This window comes from Lissotriton vulgaris, chromosome 2_1 (assembly GCF_964263255.1).
Source record: "Lissotriton vulgaris chromosome 2_1, aLisVul1.2, whole genome shotgun sequence".
Classification (NCBI taxonomy): domain Eukaryota; kingdom Metazoa; phylum Chordata; class Amphibia; order Caudata; family Salamandridae; genus Lissotriton; species Lissotriton vulgaris.
This window is the reverse complement of record NC_141687.1, coordinates 2,075,561,736-2,075,581,703: the sequence shown is the minus strand read 5'-3', so window position 1 is coordinate 2,075,581,703 and position 19,968 is coordinate 2,075,561,736. Positions and strand designations below refer to the sequence as shown.

Here is a 19,968-nt window from a genome sequence, read left to right as displayed (position 1 = left end):
CATTGAGTGGCATGTTGGATAAATGTAAGCCGTAAACAATACATGGTTTGTCAAAGGATGAACTGTTTTCTTTGATTTACAATAGAATCCTATTGTGTGCAAAGCGGTCCCTCTCATCTTTTTAATGGTGCAAACCTAGCCAAACCCCAAATCTACACTTACCAATTTGCAGTTAACAAATGATTACAGAGGAAGCTGTGTTCTGGCAGCAGGAGTGAACTGTTCTTATGCCGTGTTCAGTTTCTCTTCAAACAAGTAAAGCTGTGTTTATCTGGAGTGACCTTTTCCGCAATGGCTAGTCGAAGCAAGAAATTTCCGAAGTACACTAAGATTGCGCGTGGGTATTTACCTGTGGGTGCCGTAGGTTTTAAGGATAATGGGACCCGATGGGCTCTCTGCACCTCGTATCCCCAGTCCCAGGTGCTAAGTTCAGGAAGGGTATCACGAAATAATTGGATTATAAAGGTGCGGCAATCCTCGCCCTCCATTTTTTCCGGAATTCCCAGCACTCGTAGATTGTTTCTGCGAAGTCTATTTTCGTAGTCTTCAAGCTTCCATCTGATGTCATGAACCTGTGCTTCGGTGGCTTCGATTCGTTCGTTTGTAGCTGCGGCTTCTGTTTCATTAACCACAATGCGATCCTCTATGTCGTTTAATCTCTCTGTGAAAGCACCCATGGTTTTAGAAAGTTTACGAACCACTCCTTGAACCTTTTGTAACCCTGCTCGGGCTTTGCGACTTTCTTTTGAAGTTTCCTCTCGATGCGATGCTATAGCTTGCAAGACTGTCTCCATTACTTGTGTTAGAGTGGTTCCAGATGCCTCAAGAGGTTCTTTATTTAGATTTTGATCTGAAGGTGGTATCTGAGGTCTTAGATCAGGAGTATGACTCTGATTCAGTGCCAAGACTGTTGGAGTGTAGTCCCATGATAATTCATTGGCACCGTGATGTCCAGCTTTTTTCTTTTTTAATATAGTTCTCTTTTTATCACGTTGTTCTTTTGGAGGATTGGTTTCAGATTCTGAACTTAAATTGGAGTCTGAGTCGTTCTCCAGATCTTCTGCGTCATCTAGTTCGTCAGTATCACCAGACCAGCTAATATCCTCAGAAAAAGAGTAGAAATCGGTTATGTCTTTGTCTGTCTCAAACACCTCGAGAGCATCAATAGGGTGTTCATCTATTGCAGAGCTGAACTGTGGTAATTCTGTATCAGGTTTTGATATTTCTAAGGCCTCTGCAATCTCTGTCTCCTTTCCCTTCTCTGGCGCTTTGTTGGCCCCACCTTGTGGGACATGATTTAAGCCTGTGTGTGAGTCTGTTTGTATACCGGTTAATAAGCTCTCAGGTGAGGAATCTACTAGCGTCTCCGTGGCACTTTGTGGGTTTGCAGTAGAGCTCTGGTTAGCGTTCTTATTGCCAGTACTGCTTTCAGGCAATATAGTGGAAAAGATTGTAACCTCATGTCGATCAGCATTCTTGGTAGCAGGCTCATTGGTTTCATTGATATTATTAATATTGTTAAAACTCTCCTCTTGACTTACTAGGCAGTTTTTATTCACCATCTCTTTGTTAGAGTTATCAGTGCCCCCCTGATTAATTATATCAGATCTGGGGAGTGCAGAATCAGAAGGGGTAATTTGGCTTACCTGCCTGGCAGTAGAAACAGATCTTTCAGGTGTGCTACCGGTCTCAATCACAGTCTCTTGTCTTTGTTCCTGCTGTATCACTGGTGTTTTCTGAGCCCCCGTCTGTCCAGTTGTACCATTGTCTCCCACCAATAGTGGCGCCGTGGGCCCCGTCTGCCCCGTTATTCTCGTTGCAGCAGTGTTACTCCTTTTATCTCCCGTCATTACTGACATCGCGCCCCCCCTCCGTGGGGGCAGCTGAATGCTGCTTTTCAGTGTTCTGCTGTGACTCTTTCACCACCAGTCTCTGGTTAGCAGCGCAAAACATTGTTACCACTGTTGTAACATTTGATGGTGCATTTTTGGCAGATTGGGAAGCTAGTGGTGTTTTACTGGAGGTGACCCCCCTCCGGGCTGGCGTTTTCTCCACCGTTTTCTCCGTCGCCGATAATGTGGTCTCTGTAAGTATTTCTTGTGCTTCCCCACGTGTAGCACCACGCTGCCTGCTCGTCTCCTGGTCTCGCAGCGCCTGGCATGCAGCCCTTGTCTTAGCTGCCGCTGAGGCTACCGCCGCAGCGTTTTTTGGGGCCATTGGTAGCAGCGAGCTCCGCACACTGCTACAGGCTGCTGGTCTCTTGGGATCCGTATCAATCACGGAGTTTACGATTTCCGCGGAGTTCGTGAAACAAAGCCACCATAAGGAGCGCAGCTCGCTCACAGATCGGTGATTGCCGATCAGCAGACGGAGAACAGCAAATCCGATTGCTGAAGCGAGAAGCGAAAGCGGCGTCCTTGTTGGAGGCAGGTCCTCGGCAGGTACAAACTTTAGGTCACAGGGCTGCATTAGTTGCATCTCGGTATCTCTCTAGACATTAGTAGCTTTGTCTGAGTATTTTATCTCATTTTTCATTTCATTCCGAGTAGTGGTCTCTGGTTTAATCTCGGCATGCTCCGCTGTCCCGATCAGAGCTGCTACCGGCGTCTAACCTGACGCCGCCATCTTGCATTCAATATCATATTTTGTACACCCCGACTTTTGTCACTGGACTGTTGAAAGGAGGTGGCGACTCAGACAACTCATCAAACCATTTCAAGAGAAGAAAGCAGTAGTATACTTGAACAATCCAGCAAAGCTAAAAGTAATATACATGGGTCAAACCAAATTTTTCACATCCGAGGTCAAAGCTAAGGAATACTGAGAGAGCCTATGAAAGAACATATGAAAACATATGAGAACAAGATGGGGAGAGGTTTTGACGCAGACTCGCTGTAGACTTAGGCTACTGTTTTTTTTCCTGCAACCCAAAAATTACGAATATAAACTGGTTTATTTGAAAATAGATTTGATCCGCAATCCTTAATTATTGATTTCCCTACTTTCCCATACTTTTCTCTATTCTTTTTTTTCACTACTGCTATCTATATCACAATCTTCTCCTTTTCTCTGGTAATTTCTAGTTTTATATACTTAAGAATGCATGCTTCAATAGTCCTGATTGGAACATGCTAATCCATCACTACAGACTCTTATGGAGTCTCAATGCCTTTTTTGGGTGGTCAAGGGGAGGGGGGGTTGGAGAGGAGAGAGGAGGGCTGGGGGCGGGAACCAGGGTGCACTGGGTGCACTTGGTGAAGGGGGGGGAGGAAAGAAATGTAAAATGAGCAAACTTGATACTACTGAAGGAACGCTGATTGATGAATACTGCTCCAAACTAGTACAATCAAATGGGTAGGTTGAATATAGGATGTTGGAATGTGGCAGGTCTAAATGACAGAGGAAAGAGGGCCCAATTTTGCCAGCTAATAGCTCATAGCTCTTGGGATATCATTTGTATACAAGAAACCCATTTTCCAATAGGAGAGATTAACCATTTAAAAATACCAGGTTATAACATACTAATTACAACAACTCAAACCACGAGAATTAGGGGAGTTACAATTTTAGCAAGAACAAGATTAGGTAGTCCGGTACGTAAAAAAGCTGATGACCATGGAAGATGGGCCATTGCTCAATTAGATCTGGGTATTACAATTTGCTCTATTTATGGCCCTAATCTTGATGACCCTGCACTATATATTGATCTGGAATCAGAATTGGTGTCATAGCCAAGTACTCTGATTCTCTGTGGCGATTTTAATCTAACATTCAATCAAACCCAGTCCCTTCAGAACCAATACACTTACTCTGGTCGGAAGCCCAGAGTGTTCAGAGCTGTACTAAATCTAATCCAGACCCATAATCTTCAAGATATATGGCTGTTAAAAAATAGTAAAGATCCAGGATATACTTATTTTTCCTATCCACATAGGAAATATGTTCGCATAGATTACATCTTTGCAACTCCAGATATCGCTCTGAATACCCTGATCTTCAAAGACCCGAAGACAATTTCCGACCACAATTCTGTACATGTTACACTGGAAGTTCCTGGGTACAATCGGGTCCACACACAATGGACATTCGACAGGAAACTATTAGTCAGTCAGGATTATATAACACACATAGCCCAATGGACCAAAGAATTTTTTGATGTAAATCAATATAGTGCATCAGGTTTCAACGTATGGGACAGTTTTAAGGCTGCGCTAAGGGGGGAAACTGCCGCATTTGTTGCCACCCGTAAAAAAGACCGAATGAAAACTCATAATCAACTGACAAACAAATTAATACATCTAGAATACAAATATGCCAACCAAATACATCATGGTGAACAGGCAGAGGACACCCTAAGAAAGATCCTAGTACTTAAGGCAGAGATAAATAATGAGTTAACTGTTAAAGCCGCCGAAACTCTTCAAGCTTTCCGAAACAAGTCATACGAGATAGGGGAAAACGTTGGGAGACATCTTGCCTTAAAAACACGACAGACTCAATCTTATAACACTATACAAAGTATTGACTATGGCGGACACAAATATACCATCCAGGAAGAAATTGCTAACTGTTTTAAGGAATATTACCAAAAACTATATCAGAACGTAGATGAACAAACGGCTGATGAAACTAAAGAGTTCTTAGTTAGCTGGCTTAGCGAGACCAACATGCTACAAACTATTGACGATGATACAAGGAAAGAACTGGAGAAAGAAATTACTAGAACAGAGGTAGAGCTGGCAATAGCTGAATTAGCCGCAGGGAAAGCAGCAGGACCCGACAGGATACCACTAGACCTATATAAAATACTAGGTAAAATCATTTCTGAAAGTCGTCCGCTTCGGTGGGGAGTCCCTCAAGGCTCCTCGCTGAGCCCCCTCTTATTTAACGTTTATTTTTCCCCACTTTTCGATATCATCGCCCAAACCGGTATAAAGGTCACCTCCTATGCTGATGATATCCAGCTTATGTTTTCATTTGATAACATCTTTCCCTCAACTTTTGATCCATTAAAAAATCCGTACTATTGCCCATTGGATGGACAATAATTTTCTTAGACTGAATGCTGGGAAAACTGAGGTTCTCTTTTTTCACCAGCCTTCTCCACTTGACCCTAATATCTGGTGGCCTACCGACTTAAGTACCCCCCCTCCCAAAAGAGTCTGTGAAGAATCTTGGAGTGAGATGGGACTCCAATCTTACTTTTTATCATCAAGTGCATACAGTCTCTACTGCCTGTCTAGCCAAGATTAGAATGATAAAAAAGTTCATTCACTTTCTGCCGAGTAACACCAGGAAGATTGTTGTCCAGGCGTTGATCACTTCACACCTGGACTACGCCAATGCCCTCTATTCTGGCCTGTCTGTAGGGCTCAGTCATCGCCTTCAGACAGTACAGAATGCGGCGGTACGATTGGTTACCGGTCTCCCCCTACGTGAGCACATTACCCCTCACCGCCGCAAACTCCACTGGCTACCACTGCAAAAAAGGGCCGAATTTAAAGCTTTGGTACTAGCTCATCGGGCAATGCAGGGTAAAGGCTCCGCATATCTGTCTTCTGTTTGATTCCTTATAATAACTTCAGGACCCTACGTTCCTCGTCAAAAAACTTCCTGTCGGTTCCTAGATTTAGGAAATCCCGCTCAGGTGGGAAAACTTTCCCAGTGTTGACATCGGCCCTATGGAATAAACTTCCTATTGCCATCCGGCTGATCAAAGATGAACAACCTTTCCGGCGAGCACTCAAAACTCACCTGTTCTGCTGAGTTACTTCTGCCTCAATTTACCATCAAAGGTCTGCATGTAGTTATTCAGGAGCGCCGGGACACCCCGTTGGGGTAGCTGTGCGCGATACCAAAACACACTAAATAAATAAATAAATAAATAATAACTCCATTTCTTCATGATCTATTCTTAGGTATCCAATGGCATGGAAAACCTCCAGAGTCATGGAAACAAACAAATATAGCTGTTTTTAAGAAAAAGGACAAACCCCCTGAATTAACAACATCATACAGGCCGATTTCGCTGATTAATTCAGACTCTAAAACCTATGCAAAAATTTTTGCTAACCGTCTTGGCAAGTACATTGAATAACTAGTGTCTGCCTGGCAACACGGGTTTATACCAGGCAAAAGCACCACTGACCATATACGCCGAGTAATAACGCTCTTTGATATAATGAAAATACAGAAAGGTCAAATGTCTTTGATTTTATTAGATGCTGAAAAGGCTTTTGACCGGGTCTCCTGGCAGTTTCTTTGGGAGCTACTAGCCCTTAATAACATCGGCCTGGGGTTCATAAAGTCAGTAAAAGCCCTATATGTAGACCCAAAAGCCAAAATCTTGACAGGCGGTAGCGAATCCGAAAGTATAAACATTCAGAGAGGCACGCGACAAGGGTGTCCGTGCTCACCACTTTTATTTGCATTATATATTAATCCCTTAATCATCAAATTATTAACATCACCAGCGATAATACCAATAAAAACCGACATATACAATACTAAAATCCTTGCCTATGCCGATGACGTAGCGATTTTAACAACTAATCCTACTGAGGCCTTAGATGAAGTAGAAGTAATCACTAAAATATTTGGTCGTTATTCAGGCTATTCTTTAAATCAAGATAAAACGATGGTAGTATGCACCGATAACACATCATATACAAGTCAATACAGAGTGGAAAACGCGAAATATTTAGGAGTAAACATTTCGCCTAATACTAACGATATTATCATGCTAAACTATGACCCCTTAATTACAAAAATAAAAAGGGATCTACTCAGAGTCAATAACCTCCATCTATCCATAATCGGCAGAAGCAATTACGTAAAAATGACAATATTTCCAAAACTACTCTACCTATTTCGAGCAATTCCTATTTTAATTAACAATGCGTATATGAAGAAGATAGACCAAGCAATAACATCGTTTATCTGGAGTTATGGGAAGACAAGAAGAGCCACATCCAAGCTAGCACTACCGACAGCTCGAGGTGGACTAGCAGTGCCAAATTTAACCTATTATATGTGGGCTGCTATTTTACAACAAATGTCTTTTTTAATCGCACCCAAAGGTCCAGATCAAAATAGATCCCTACACAGTATCCCTTCTATCTACGAACTGACATTAGGAAGTACAGCTAGAGGACTACTGCTAAGACAAATTGAGCCCTCATACTATAAAAAGATTAAATTTAAAATAGTTATAGATGCTTTTAAAATCTGGACTGGTATCACTAAAATACTAATAATTCCCAAATACACAAAATACACACCCCTATGGCACAGTTCGATAATCCCCCAATACCTTAATGACAACATTACTAAACGATGGGAAAACTTAGGTATTATCACTATTGGCGATTTCCTAAATCCAGATGGTAGAACAACCTTCGATGAGTTACGTCTCAAATACCAGATCCATCCCGCAGATTACCTAAAATGTATCCAAATCTCCACAACACTAAGACAATACTTTACAAATATGGAGCTACAGTCGATACCACTCCTAGACCTGATGCAAAAAGTATCAGTTAGAATAAGCGATATCTATGGGATCCTCTTAAACAACCACCCAGATGATCTAGAAAAATTAGAAAATAGCTGGGCTAATAAAGTAAACAATTCTAATGTTGACCTAGACATGGTGTTACAACTCTCTTCTAAAGTTATACTAGCAAGTAATTTAAAAGCCCAAATCTATAAAACGGTCTGTAATTTATACTACACACCTTTCAAACTATTCTCATGGGGTAAGATTAGCCATGATAAATGCCCCAGATGTGCACTTGGCCCCGCAAACTTAATACACATGTTTTACGACTGCCCCAAACTGGAACAACTAAAGGAAAGTATAGTCAAATATTGGACCGAGATCTTTGGCCACGAGATCCAAACCTCATTAACATTGTTCTTATTAGGTTTTGATAGCTTCCTAGAACTTAGTAACTCAGAAATCTACACAACCTACATATGTACCGCCATATACAGAATCATTTTAGCAGCCCGCTGGAAGGATACTGAGGCTCCCACATTTCAGGGATGGATCAATAGACTTTTAGCAACATATAAACAAGAAATAGCTATATATAAAACTAGAGGGAAAAAATCTAGAGCTAATGGGGAACTGGTCTGGTCCTCAGTGGCTAATTGGTACGAACAACAAAGGGTCTGAGTCTAAAAAAATTATTTAGACTAGCTTGAAATAGATGTCACTATTATATAGAATTGTGAATTGAAAATGAGTTTATACTATATATTGCTTGTTCCTTTTGTAGCTATTTTCTTTTCAGTTATCATTATATTTGCCACAATCTAAATTGGAATTTGTACTAGCATTTGTATTTAATTTTTATCTTCAACCTACATGCGTTCTTATATTATGAAAATGTTCTCTTTGTTTTATAACATCTATACTGTAACATATGATAAATAATGTATATTTCGAACATGCTCAATAAAAAATTATAAAAAAAAAAAAAAAACAAGTAAAGCTTCAGCTCTTTTCTAAATTGAATCAGGGTTGGGTGGTCCTGGTGGATACTGGGATACATGGATGGAGAAGGGCTGCTTTTTCTTTCTTTTACACTTTTTGCCCTAGTCTCTCTGACACTGAATGTACTGAGAGCCACGCTATGTAGTTGAGATGTGTGTGGTTGGATGCTTTAAGAGATGTGTGTTATTTATGCTCTACCATAGAAAAGGTGCCTGAAATGGGTCACCTTGAAGTAGTCTAAATCTTTAGATTAGATGCTCTGGGTTTGTTGTTATGCCTGGTGTGGGATGATTTGAGGCTGATTCCATGGATGCAATGCAATACTTTGTGGCTTGTCAGGTGACTAGAATAGGATACTGTTTTGGGGGCACTAGGGGGCCTGGGATGACAAAGCAGCTGCAGCACTGTGATAGCTGGGCTGGGCCTTTCAAGGCAGTTGACTGGCCATCTTTAAGTCAGGTGATGTGCTAGCGATTTGATGCTTTTTGAATGTTGACATGCTTAGGAAGGAATACTTTGTGAATAGTGGGGTGTCTGGAGTGGACTACAATGGGACATGCCATGTGTCTCTGATGTTCTTAGGCTAATGATATACCTTGGACATGGCTGGCTGGTGGCTGTCATGTAGCAGCGGAAGTGCTTCAGATGGCATGCTATGAATTTGCATTGAGGCTGGTGAGGTACCGGCCTATAGATGGACGGAGTGTTTTGTGTGTGATGAAGGCTAAGATTGGCTCTTGTGACAGGGTGAGTGCATTATAAGGGATTCATACCGGATCCTTTAGAGCAGGTGAGCATCTTGAGGTGAGAAGAGGTACATTCGGCTTGTCGGAGTACCCGGAATTACTTGAGATGTGGTACTTTGAGGCTTGCAATTTACATATGATTGCATGCTGTCGGGCAGATCCTGGGGAACTTGGAGGCGAGGGAGATGCCTGGACTGCTCTGAGGCACGTGAGATAGCTGTGATGTTCTAGGGGCTGATTCTGTTTTTGCAGCTGTTACAGAAATTGCTTGCAGCACTTACAAAGCACGCGCATCTTGTGGCACACTTTGGTATTCCTGCAATGTCCCCTAGTGAATGAATTTCCATGGATGCTCTGAGAGATGCTCCTCTGTGCCCTGCAGCTGCACGCTGCCTGTCATTCTCTGCCCATGACGTCACCCAGGGGCGGGCGGGAGGAGCCGTCACTCCCATCCTTCAGCCGAGCAGGGGTGGCTGCATCGCCATCCCCGGTAAAGCGCGGCGGCGCTGCACTGCTCTCCCGGAGTCCTGCTCACCCCTTCTCTCTCCATCTCTCTCTCCTTCTCTGCAAAGATGGCGACCGAGGGGCTGCACGAGAACGAGACCCTGGCCTCGCTGAAGACCGAGGCCGACAGCCTGAAGGGCAAGCTGGAGGAGGAGAGGGCCAAGCTGCATGACGTGGAGCGTGAGTACATGGGAAAGGGGCTGGAGGGGGATGCGAGAGCTGCATGCAGCAGCAGGAGGAGGTGGGGGGAGATGAAAAGTGCGTGCCCCCCCTGTGTCACCTATGACAAGCAGCGGTCGTGGTGTTGGGGATGTATTAGGAAAAGCTGGACCAAAGAGGGGCGGGGTATGGAAAATGCAGGAGGGACCAGAATCCTGTAATGATAGAGATGCCCAGAAATCGACAGAAGCGAGACTGGAGGCCATGGGGTTATCTGACAGTGGAGGGGTGTGACCGCTGCCAGGGGCCGGGAATGCAGCAGCAATGGGGAACGGGGCACGGACAGGTTGGGAACAGCTTTGGGTTCTGCTTCAAGTGACGGCGGTGCTGGAGAAAAACAAAGGCATCGCTGTGGATGATGCAGTTGCTACATCAGTTCAAATACTTTTAAGAAGCGCAGAAGCACGTCCTGGAAAAACAACCAGGAGGGTTCATGCACCTACCTCTGCAAGAAACGACTGCTCATGTTCTGCATCACGCCTCCCACCCAGCAACGAATAATATTCCCTTCCACAACTCTGGCAAACCTAAAAGACAGAGACCCAAAACGTAGGTGACAAAGACTCCCTAATCAGAGTGTATGAGTTCAGACCAACCTCAAAGAAACCCGAGAACACAAGCGGTCTGCTTGGTGACAATGGTAGTTGCACTGGGGGTCACTGAGCCATTGCCCAGACCCTTGAAGAAGTCCGACTGATTGACTCTGTCAAGTGATGCCTCTGAAGAGCCACAAAGGGATGTGCATCAGTTTCCGATGTTGGGGCATCACCTGCCGAAATACATTTTTTTAGTCAAGTCAAGTCGAGTTTATTCAAATGTTCGGTCTTTTAAAACAATTACACCGTATAATTTCATTTAAATTACTTAAACCGTCCGCTGAAAAACGTTAGTAACAAGTATAAAAATCGTTGTTCATTGTTCTACACTTAATAAAATCAAGACCAGATTATATTGTCCATAAAGTGCTGCAACCCTAACAATCGTCCTCATCATAAAATCCATCTTCTTCATAAAAACTGTGTATTAGATTACTTGATTTTCTTCCGGAACTTGATCAAATTCCTATAGATACTTATTTATACATTTTACCCCCCTGCAGACCAGTGGAATCGAATACCCACCTAACCATTACAGCTACTCTGCATGTTTGTATGTTCACATTAATTAGTATTTCTTTCAAAAGTATCTTTCTGTTTTTTAATAACTTCGGACATGCACAGAGAATATGTGATAGGGATTCGTGTTTGTAGTTGCACAATTGGCTGCCTTGATTTTGGTGCTGGTCTTCCCAAGAGGGGCTCAGATCCTCTGTTTCCTACATACCAAAGTGTAAATTCATGAATCGATTTTTTAAAATGGTTGAGAAGTGAGCTGATAAATAGTCCTGAGGTTTCCGGGTACCATATGACTTAATCACTGTCCAGGCATACTACATCTTTGTAATAAGCTGTTTTCATCTGTTATGTTAGGCAGGAGTTTTGTTGACAGGTTAAATGCTCTGTGAGGGCCAGTTTCCCCATGCCGGAGTTACACATTTCTTGAGTGGAAAGATTCTCTGTACCCTGTGCTAAATATCAGCCCCATTAACCTTGTATTTTATTCTCTCTTTGAGCTTCTATTTCTTTCCAGCACACGTGCTCGATAGAGTCGGTTGTGAATGCTCTGAGCCTCCCACAGAGTTTAATAAAAGCACTTTTACTCTGGAATATTTGATTGGTCAAATCAAACTCGAGTCGGACTTGAGCCGGTGGTGCTGAAATACATTGAATTATTGGTTCCTCTTCTATGGGTCTTTGTAAATCGCAACTTTCCTGTTGTTGTGATGTATGTGATTCAGTTTGAACTCTGTGTCCGCCGTGTTGCACGTGCAAGCCTTGTCATTAGTGTTCAAGCTCTAATAGGTTCATGTTTTGAGCAGTAAAGTGATTGAAATAGCTACTGTAAATTGAATATAAATGGAGCTCTCATTTCTTTAAAAAATATGCATCCATGAGTACTTTGGCACAGAGACACAGAGATAAGCAACAATGTGTTAAACATTTTCACTCACTGTTCTACTGCAATGTATGCAGCTAGTCATTCACTGCCACTGAGTTAACATGCTTCTCATTCTGTTCTGTTAAATAGTTGCTGGCAGTACTATGTTTACCACCGGATAAAACATACCAGCAATTTATTTGCAAATCTAATGGAATTAGCTGCAAAGTTCAGTTTTGAAAATCAATGAATCAATGGGGTAGGTCCGGGTGATGTTAGCCTGAAACTCTCTAAGTTGATGCCTCAATGTAGAGTATGCATAGACATCCTTGCACCTTGTCTGAGAAGGACAGATGCACCTGTACACGAGAGGGCACAGTCAATCCCACCAATCAGCTATGCATGTCATACCCTGAGGGTACCCCCACAGGCTCAATGTTTTAGAGTTCAGCTGCAAACATCATGTGGTTTAGTCAATTGCAAATTAAATGCTATAGTAATGTTGAGGAACTTAGGGAAATACATCAGTGTTGGAACATTTTATGATCAATATGTTAAGCACTTTCAGTAAGTATTTACTATCCTGCGAAGGGGCTTCCCACTTATGGGCAGGCCGTTTGTCTGATATCGGGTCAAGGAGCTGAGGTAGGGTGTTACATCTATAACAAGTGCCCTGTTCCAGTTACCCTGTATATATTATAAATGACCTTAGTTTGTTCTATGTTGAGTCCTTTGATACATTGTACTCTTAGGGCCAGATGTAGGAGCCCTAATACCGGTCGGAAATGGCCGATTTCGGCCGTTTCCTACCAGTATTAGGGTTTTCAGATGTAGGGGGCTGAAAAATACAGAATCGGTATATTTACCGATTCGGTAAAATTACCCATTCGGTAGGTGGCATACTTTACAGTGCCACAGGCCCTTAAGAGTCGGTATTTTACCACCCAAACCAATTGGGTGGTAAAATACCGAATCCAGGTGTGTATGCACATGTGTGCATGCACACCTATGCCAGACAGACATGCCCTTAGGGCATGTCTGTGTGCCACATGGCACACATGTCTGTATTTGGGGTGCTAGAGGGTGTCAAAGTGACACCCCCTGCACCCTTGCTGGAATCGGTATTTACCGAATCGGTAAATACCGATTCGGTAATGCCCATTGATTCCTATGGGCTTCAATGCCCATAGGAATCAATGGGCATTACCGAATCGGTATTTACAGAATCGGTAAATGCCGAATCTTAACGATTCGGTATTTACCGATTATGTAATACCTACATCCCCCCCCCCCCCCTCTATTTTCCCACTTCTTAAATACCGAATCGGTAAAATTCAGTATTTAAGAAGTGGTAAAATAAAATTACCTACATCTAGGCCTTAGTATTTAAAGCTTTTAGTATTTATCTAAATATCAGAGCATCAGCTCTGATATTTTGTTTTGAAAAAATTGTACGCTCCTTAAAAGTATAATGCAATGTCCACATGTGAGCAGTAAACGAGATCAGCCATATAATGCCTGTATTGATACACCTATCCATGTCTTAGAAGACATATCTTAAAAACCACTAGGCACATGCACACACTTCTATTCATAGAAAATTGTTCATGTAGAAGAATTCTATTTTACAGGCATTATACACTTTTCCTACGGTTTGGTATATGTAGGCACGTCCCTATCAGCACACCTTATGAAAGCAGAGTTCTGTCTAGACCGTTTTCGATGTCCTCATGCCATCAGTTCCTCAGAAAATTACAAGAAGATGTACAGAAACAGTCTGAATTGTTTTAGTCCCTTTCAGTCATTGACTTTCATGTGCTTTTCGTGGTTTGCCAATGCTTGGATGTGCTACCCATCAATGCCATGGCAATTTCCAAAGATTTGAGCACTGTCTCTAATTACTTGTCCTTAAATAGATGTGAATTTTCCAGAATAGTTGTTATTGCTACTCTCTTGGGCCTATGCAGTTTACAATGCCGCAACTTTTGGGTGATATGAAGTATGCATCACAATGCACTAACCTTATGTGCAGCACTCTGACTCGTCAATTCTGTTGGTCACATGAAGCAATGTGGTGCAATAAGCCATGACATAAAGTGGTGGCCATCTTGAAAGTATATTTTTAAAGCAACGTGCAGTGACTCAAAGCGGTTGCCACCTTGGTAGTATATTTTTACACTTCCAAGATGGCCTCTACATTGCATTATTTTGTTGTTTGAACATGAAGTACCTTGAAAACCAAAAGACAAGAGGCATTTGGCAAAACAGGAACCGTTCATTTAATTAAACAATGCAGCCAGATGCACAGTCACAGGCATAATGTCTTAGGGCTGTCTCAATTTACAATCTGTCTAAAATAGACTTTTATGCAGTTCATTGAATGCAATGACATTGTTCAGGCTATCCTTTTTTGGTAAGGAATGTGAACTTCTGTCTTTGGAGCCATAAATTATGGTATTGGATGAGGAATCCAGGTGGACTTCACGCTTGCGTGGACACAAGGCGGCCAGGTAGTAAGATGTCCAGATGTCTGGCATGGGAAGCACATGATCACTGCATGTACTGTGTGTGCTGTGTCCTGATTGGCTAAGTGTTGCTAACTTCATGTTGCATCTGACTTTATGATGTTTTGGAAACGCGCGCACCCCTCTGGCCATGTGTGCTTTATTGGTGCCAATTTCCATGGACCATTGTTGTGTCACTACACCTATCTGCAGGATTGTTCTGGGATTTCCTGTTTGCACATTTGCCTGCTACTACATGCCACTTCACCTGTGATCTGTCAATCAGTGACCGCCGGCCTGGGTCTCAGGGCCTGCCTGATTACGTACTTCTGAGATGGGGTTCACAATGGGCATGTTCGTCAATAAAAATGCAATTTTGTTTTTATACATGAATGCATCATTATTCATATTGACATCAACTTTTTCAATATTAACATTCCCCCCTCCAGTTAAATTTTTAACTACACTATCTCACCCATACTTCATGACAGTTTCTTTATTGGGGGACTGTTGTTTTTCAGTTTTGACAGTTACTACTTTCCTAGTTACTTGCATTCTACCTAATTTGAGGTACAGCAGGAAATCCCCTAATGCATGGAGCCACACACACACACACACACAAAAACATGATGAAAACCGGCAACAATGACATGCACACTCCAGAAAGCCACCAGGGGAGCCGGGATAACCATTTCGAGAACCACTCCTGCTCAGGGACACCTTTCGCCTCACGCATGTCTCTATGTAAACAGTGCAGTGCTTGGATGGCAAGAGCCACTGTTCCATTATCCAGGTCATTCCCTGGGATAAATGTGCAGCAGGGCGCACCAATCGTGGCACACATCGCTCCCTTTCATAACTGTCATCGAGTCTAACACATACTGATGCTTCATTACCATGAGGCGGATTGCTCTCAGCTCTCCCTTGATTGAATAAGGCCGAGCTCAGTGCTGCTCATGATTTTCAGCATTGCCCGTCTGGTGATTTGGAGCCACCGGGCATTAGCTTTTGTATGTGCGGTGATGAAGGGTATGGACCCTCCCGCCATTACTTGTGAGTCGCGTGAAGTCTAAATTCTTCTAGAATGTCCTTGTACTGAGCCCAGCCACAAAAATCTGCAGTTCTTTTTTCACAAGTCTGATGCAGAAAGGTTGGCTTCTTCCTTAGCGGGTGCTGTTACAAGACCGATAGTTCTTTTTCGCGAAAGACCACAGTAGGGGTGCTAATGGCTACCAGAGAACTGAGTCCGCATCATCCAGGGATGAGCTGAGTATAATCAAACTTGTCCCACTGCCAGTATATATCCATCTGAGTGGAGGGGCCCCATTTCAAATCTGAAGTGTGCAGGATTATGCAAAAGTTTTCATTTGTGCCCAGTGGAAGCGTTACTTTACCTCTGAAACATAAGGAATACAGTGTAAGTTTCCATTCAATTAGGGGTTGCCCCTTCCCTACTGGCCAAGTGTAACCACCCACCTCTTGACATGGGATGTCTATGCTTTCACTCAACCCTCCCCTACTAGACCCATTTACCTTCATATTATTGAGCTGAATGGCCCAACACAGGAACTCCATGTCAGAAGTCCACCTGCTGTTAAAGAAGACTGACCCAGATACGCTAAGGGCCACCTTTAGACCACAAATGGAGTTAGGAGCGGATGTGGTTGTGCATTGAGTTAGGGGTTTGCGACCTCCGAACAATACCCTTCTCTATGGTGCCCTTGCTGCGTGTCCTGTCTAGCTCAGTTTGAATATCGCTAGTCTCTGTGAAAAGGGATAGAGTTATTGGGTTTGTCTCGTAACAGGTCAGATTCACAACTACTGTGTGGGGTTCTACCTTGTTGGGCGGATTTTGGCCCTGATCCTGCATAGGTATGAGTGGAGAAGGCACTTTGCTTTATCAGGGTCTACCTCTTGGGACAGTAAAGTCTATCTTCACCTACTGCATGCGGTATCAGCGAACAGATGTAACACAACCTTTCTGATGTCTAAGAGCTCACGGCCTTCGTGTGTTGATACCATGTGTTGTGTAAAAGGGTATTGTGTAGTGCTAGTGTTTGGGTTGGTGTAATTTTAAGTGACATGGGAGAGATCCCTACGCAAGCACTGTGATTGCTTCTGTACAGACTCCATTTGACCAGGTGGTTCTTTAGCAGTGAATAGGTGCGGCAGCACCCAAAGTAGACAGAGGGAACATAGAAGTTCAAAAATACATAACGTGTAATTTAACATTGCAGGTCTTTGATATGGGTCCAGGGGAGATGTCTGTGGTCCTCCTGATTATCGGGTGTTTTCAGATTGATCAAAAAGTTCACAGTGCAGATTGTAAGTTTAATACACACACTTGGCAGCTGAAAAGATGGTGCACTTGGAGGTTCGATTGTAGCCCGTTTAGATAAGACCATGGTTCATCTACTAATTCAGAAAAACATTGCATGTGTGCCATTGCTAATGATCTTTTCTTTCAGGTTCCTGTATTTTCCTCAGGGGTGTGGTCTCCACACTTTATTTAAGCAATTTTTTGTGAGGCACTGGAAGGTGGCGCCGATTGTGGTATCTTTTTAATGGTTAAAGCTTAAAGGTGGCTTATGGGTAATCAGGGAAATTATTCTATTTTATGAGTCTTCGTACTTAGCTGGGAGCTTGGATTAGAGTTTTATGGAGTGTTATTGTGATCATAGGGAGGCCTCATATCAGTTGTTATCTAGGATATTATGGGCGCTGCCAGTTTTCTGAGACACTGTCTTCCTGTTGTGTGCATGAGGGCGCCATTGGTTCCTTTCAACCTACACGTGAGCAGGACTGTAAGAGGAGGGGGCTTGTCACTGTTAAGTGTTGGTGGTTGCAACGTGCATTGAGATCACATGTGTCTTTGGATGTGGCATGCAACATGCGCCTCCCTGGTGGCACCAGATATCTCAGTTCGACCCTTTCTCCATAGACTTCTTTTAGGCTACTTTTGTTGTTTTTTGGGCATTTCCCTAGATCTGCTATTTCACTTATCATGAGTCTTAGGGGTTCAGAAAGTCGTTCAGTGGCCCCCATGTATCCCTGATTGTGACGTCTTGTGGTGTCCAAGGTCGGGGCTTACTGCTTTCTCTGGGATGGTGTATGTGAGGCCTGGTACATTGGTTAATTGCTAAGCCTGATACAGAGGTGAGCACATTCTGCGTTCTACTCTCGCCTGGAGCTGTGACAGACTTTGCGGTCTCTCCTCTCCCAAGCATGCTCCACCCCCTCAGACAAGGTCTGCTCAGTTGTGTTTGGATCAATGGTTTCTGGCTTGTGGCTCTGGACTTCTAACTAACGGGTTTGCTCCTGTCCCTATTTGGAAGGGGTATAGCATGGTGACCAAACTTATGAGAATTGAAAAACCTGAAGGAAAGAAAAGAAAACATCAGCAAGACCATTTGAATGTGGGGAGCCCAGGGCCAAGGCCAAGAACCCATGCCAAACAATGCCTAGGGATGATGACTGGACCGGGACTTCCCCGCAACTGCAGGATGTCTGGCTAACCTGACAAACCTCTCGACCGACTCAGCACCTTGCAACTTATTGGCTCTTGTGTATATGTTGTTGTGAAGGTTATGGAATCATCACTATCCCAGGTGTACGGGATTCCTGGATCCCTTTACTTGAGGACAGCTTTGTTTAAGAACTGAAAGGGAGCCTCCCTTTGATCGGAGTCTTCTATTGTTTGGGGACCCTGTTGGAACTTCACGGCAAGAAGGAAACATGAGTTCCGGCCCAACTGACGAAAAATGTGGACATTTGATTTGGTAATTGGAACCCATCCCTATTGATTTTGGATGCAGAAACCTGGGGACATGCTTTTAAGTGCTTGGTCTGGGAACCTCCTGCCTCCTCATCAAACTGCCCTCCCCCTGGGGTGTGGCCAGCCAACCCGCCCTGGCAGATTAGCAGCAAAGTGGGGTCTTGGCTCCGGCAGGTGACCTTAATGGCAAACTTTAGTGAGAATACCCAATAGGCAGAGCACATAAAACGGCCCTGAAACCCCAGATGCAAGTTAAAGTTTGTATTCCCAACGTTGTCTCATTGGTCCTTCTTTTGACTTTAGTACACTTCATTTTTGGGATGTGGGTGAATGGGTGTATTTTACTCTGGGGTTTTATCTTACTGGGCATTTGGACTCTGTGTTTGTGTGAAGGCATTATCTCCCCAGTCAGTTATCCCTCCCTGCCCAGGCTGTGAGTCTGGCCTCTGTTGGGCTGGGTTCCCCGCCTGTAGTTGCTGTTGCCACGTGTTTGTCCAACTACCTGATACCTGTTGTAGGGGTGCAACGGTGACCGGCTTCCCTACTGCTGAATGTAAGGTGTCTTCGGATTTCCCTGGGCTTGGTTCTGTGGATGAGGACTTTGTGGTGGCTGACCCTAGCTCAATGATCTCTGTTCGTGGTATGATTTTGACTGGCATTTGTCTGCCATGTGGCCCATCCTGTGGCAACAGTAGCATTCCCTAGGATCTGGTTGGTGCCAACCTCCCTGGCCTCTGCAGCTATAGCTAGGTTGGAACCCTCCAGTGTTTTGCGGTGGAGCCCCGTTTAAGACTGGTGCCATTTGAAGGGCCCCCTCGAGGGCAGTCTTTTTTCATTTGTGTTGGACCAATTTAGCAGTTTCATCCTGAGCTTGCTCCTGTTTTTCTCTATCCTTCTCTTGCTTCTTTTTGTGGTAATGCAATATATGGGTTTCTATCTCCTGCCAGGGCTTGGTGTCTAACGCAACCACACTGTCCAATCTGCTTTGTATCTCGGTAAGTAGCTCCTTTTCGAGAAATTTGTAAAAGAATGCAACATGTGAGCCCTTGTCAGTCCACATGCTCTTTTCCCCATCGTTCCGTCATCCTATCAAAAAAATCTATTATTGTATCCCCTGGCTTCATAGTCTCTGTCATTAGCTCTCCTACGCCACGGCGATCAGGAAACATCTCCCTCACGGCCGTCTATAATCGGTGCTTGTATGAATTGAATGTTGCCCATCATGCTCAGTGTTTATCAGCATAATTGCTGGGATGCGAGCTCAGGCAAACACTGTGTTAATCTTCTTTCTGGTAAGACTACTTAGAAGACTTTTGAAATCGCGTAGCACTAGGTTTATTTGCGCAGTGTTTTCTCAAAGCATGAGATCCGTTTCCCTGCTCCAGCCAGCAATGGTGGTAACTTTGTACTTAACCCTTCCATTTGAGCCCACGGCACACAGATGGTCCTTGACGTGCCCTTCTGTAGCATCGGGCTCATTTTTACTTTTGGTAACTTGACTGGTTTCTCTCTAACACAGTGTTCCCATAATTTGTGGCATTCCTGCATGTAGGGGAAGTTCCACTCGGGATCTCCTTCTCCATGCCAGAAGCAGTCGTCTGCTATGGCCATATCCTCTGGTTCGAACGATTCTCCTTCGGCCAAGGTCTGTCATACTGGTCTTTTCCCTTTGTCCATTGGGCTAGCAGGTGACAGAATGGCTGTGCAAAAGTTTGCCTTCCTCTCTGTCCACTATCTCCTTAA

General features: G+C 43.7%; 1 protein-coding gene across 1 annotated transcript in view; it reads left to right on the top strand.

Moving 5' to 3' along the window:
* GNB5 (G protein subunit beta 5) overlaps nt 1-19,968 on the top strand; it is a 360,042-nt gene that overhangs the window by 81,262 nt on the left and 258,812 nt on the right. Inside the window, exon 2 of the mRNA XM_086958304.1 lies at nt 9,819-9,930. Coding sequence (XP_086814430.1) covers nt 9,819-9,930 — 112 coding nt within the window. The remainder of the gene's footprint in view (nt 1-9,818; nt 9,931-19,968) is intronic.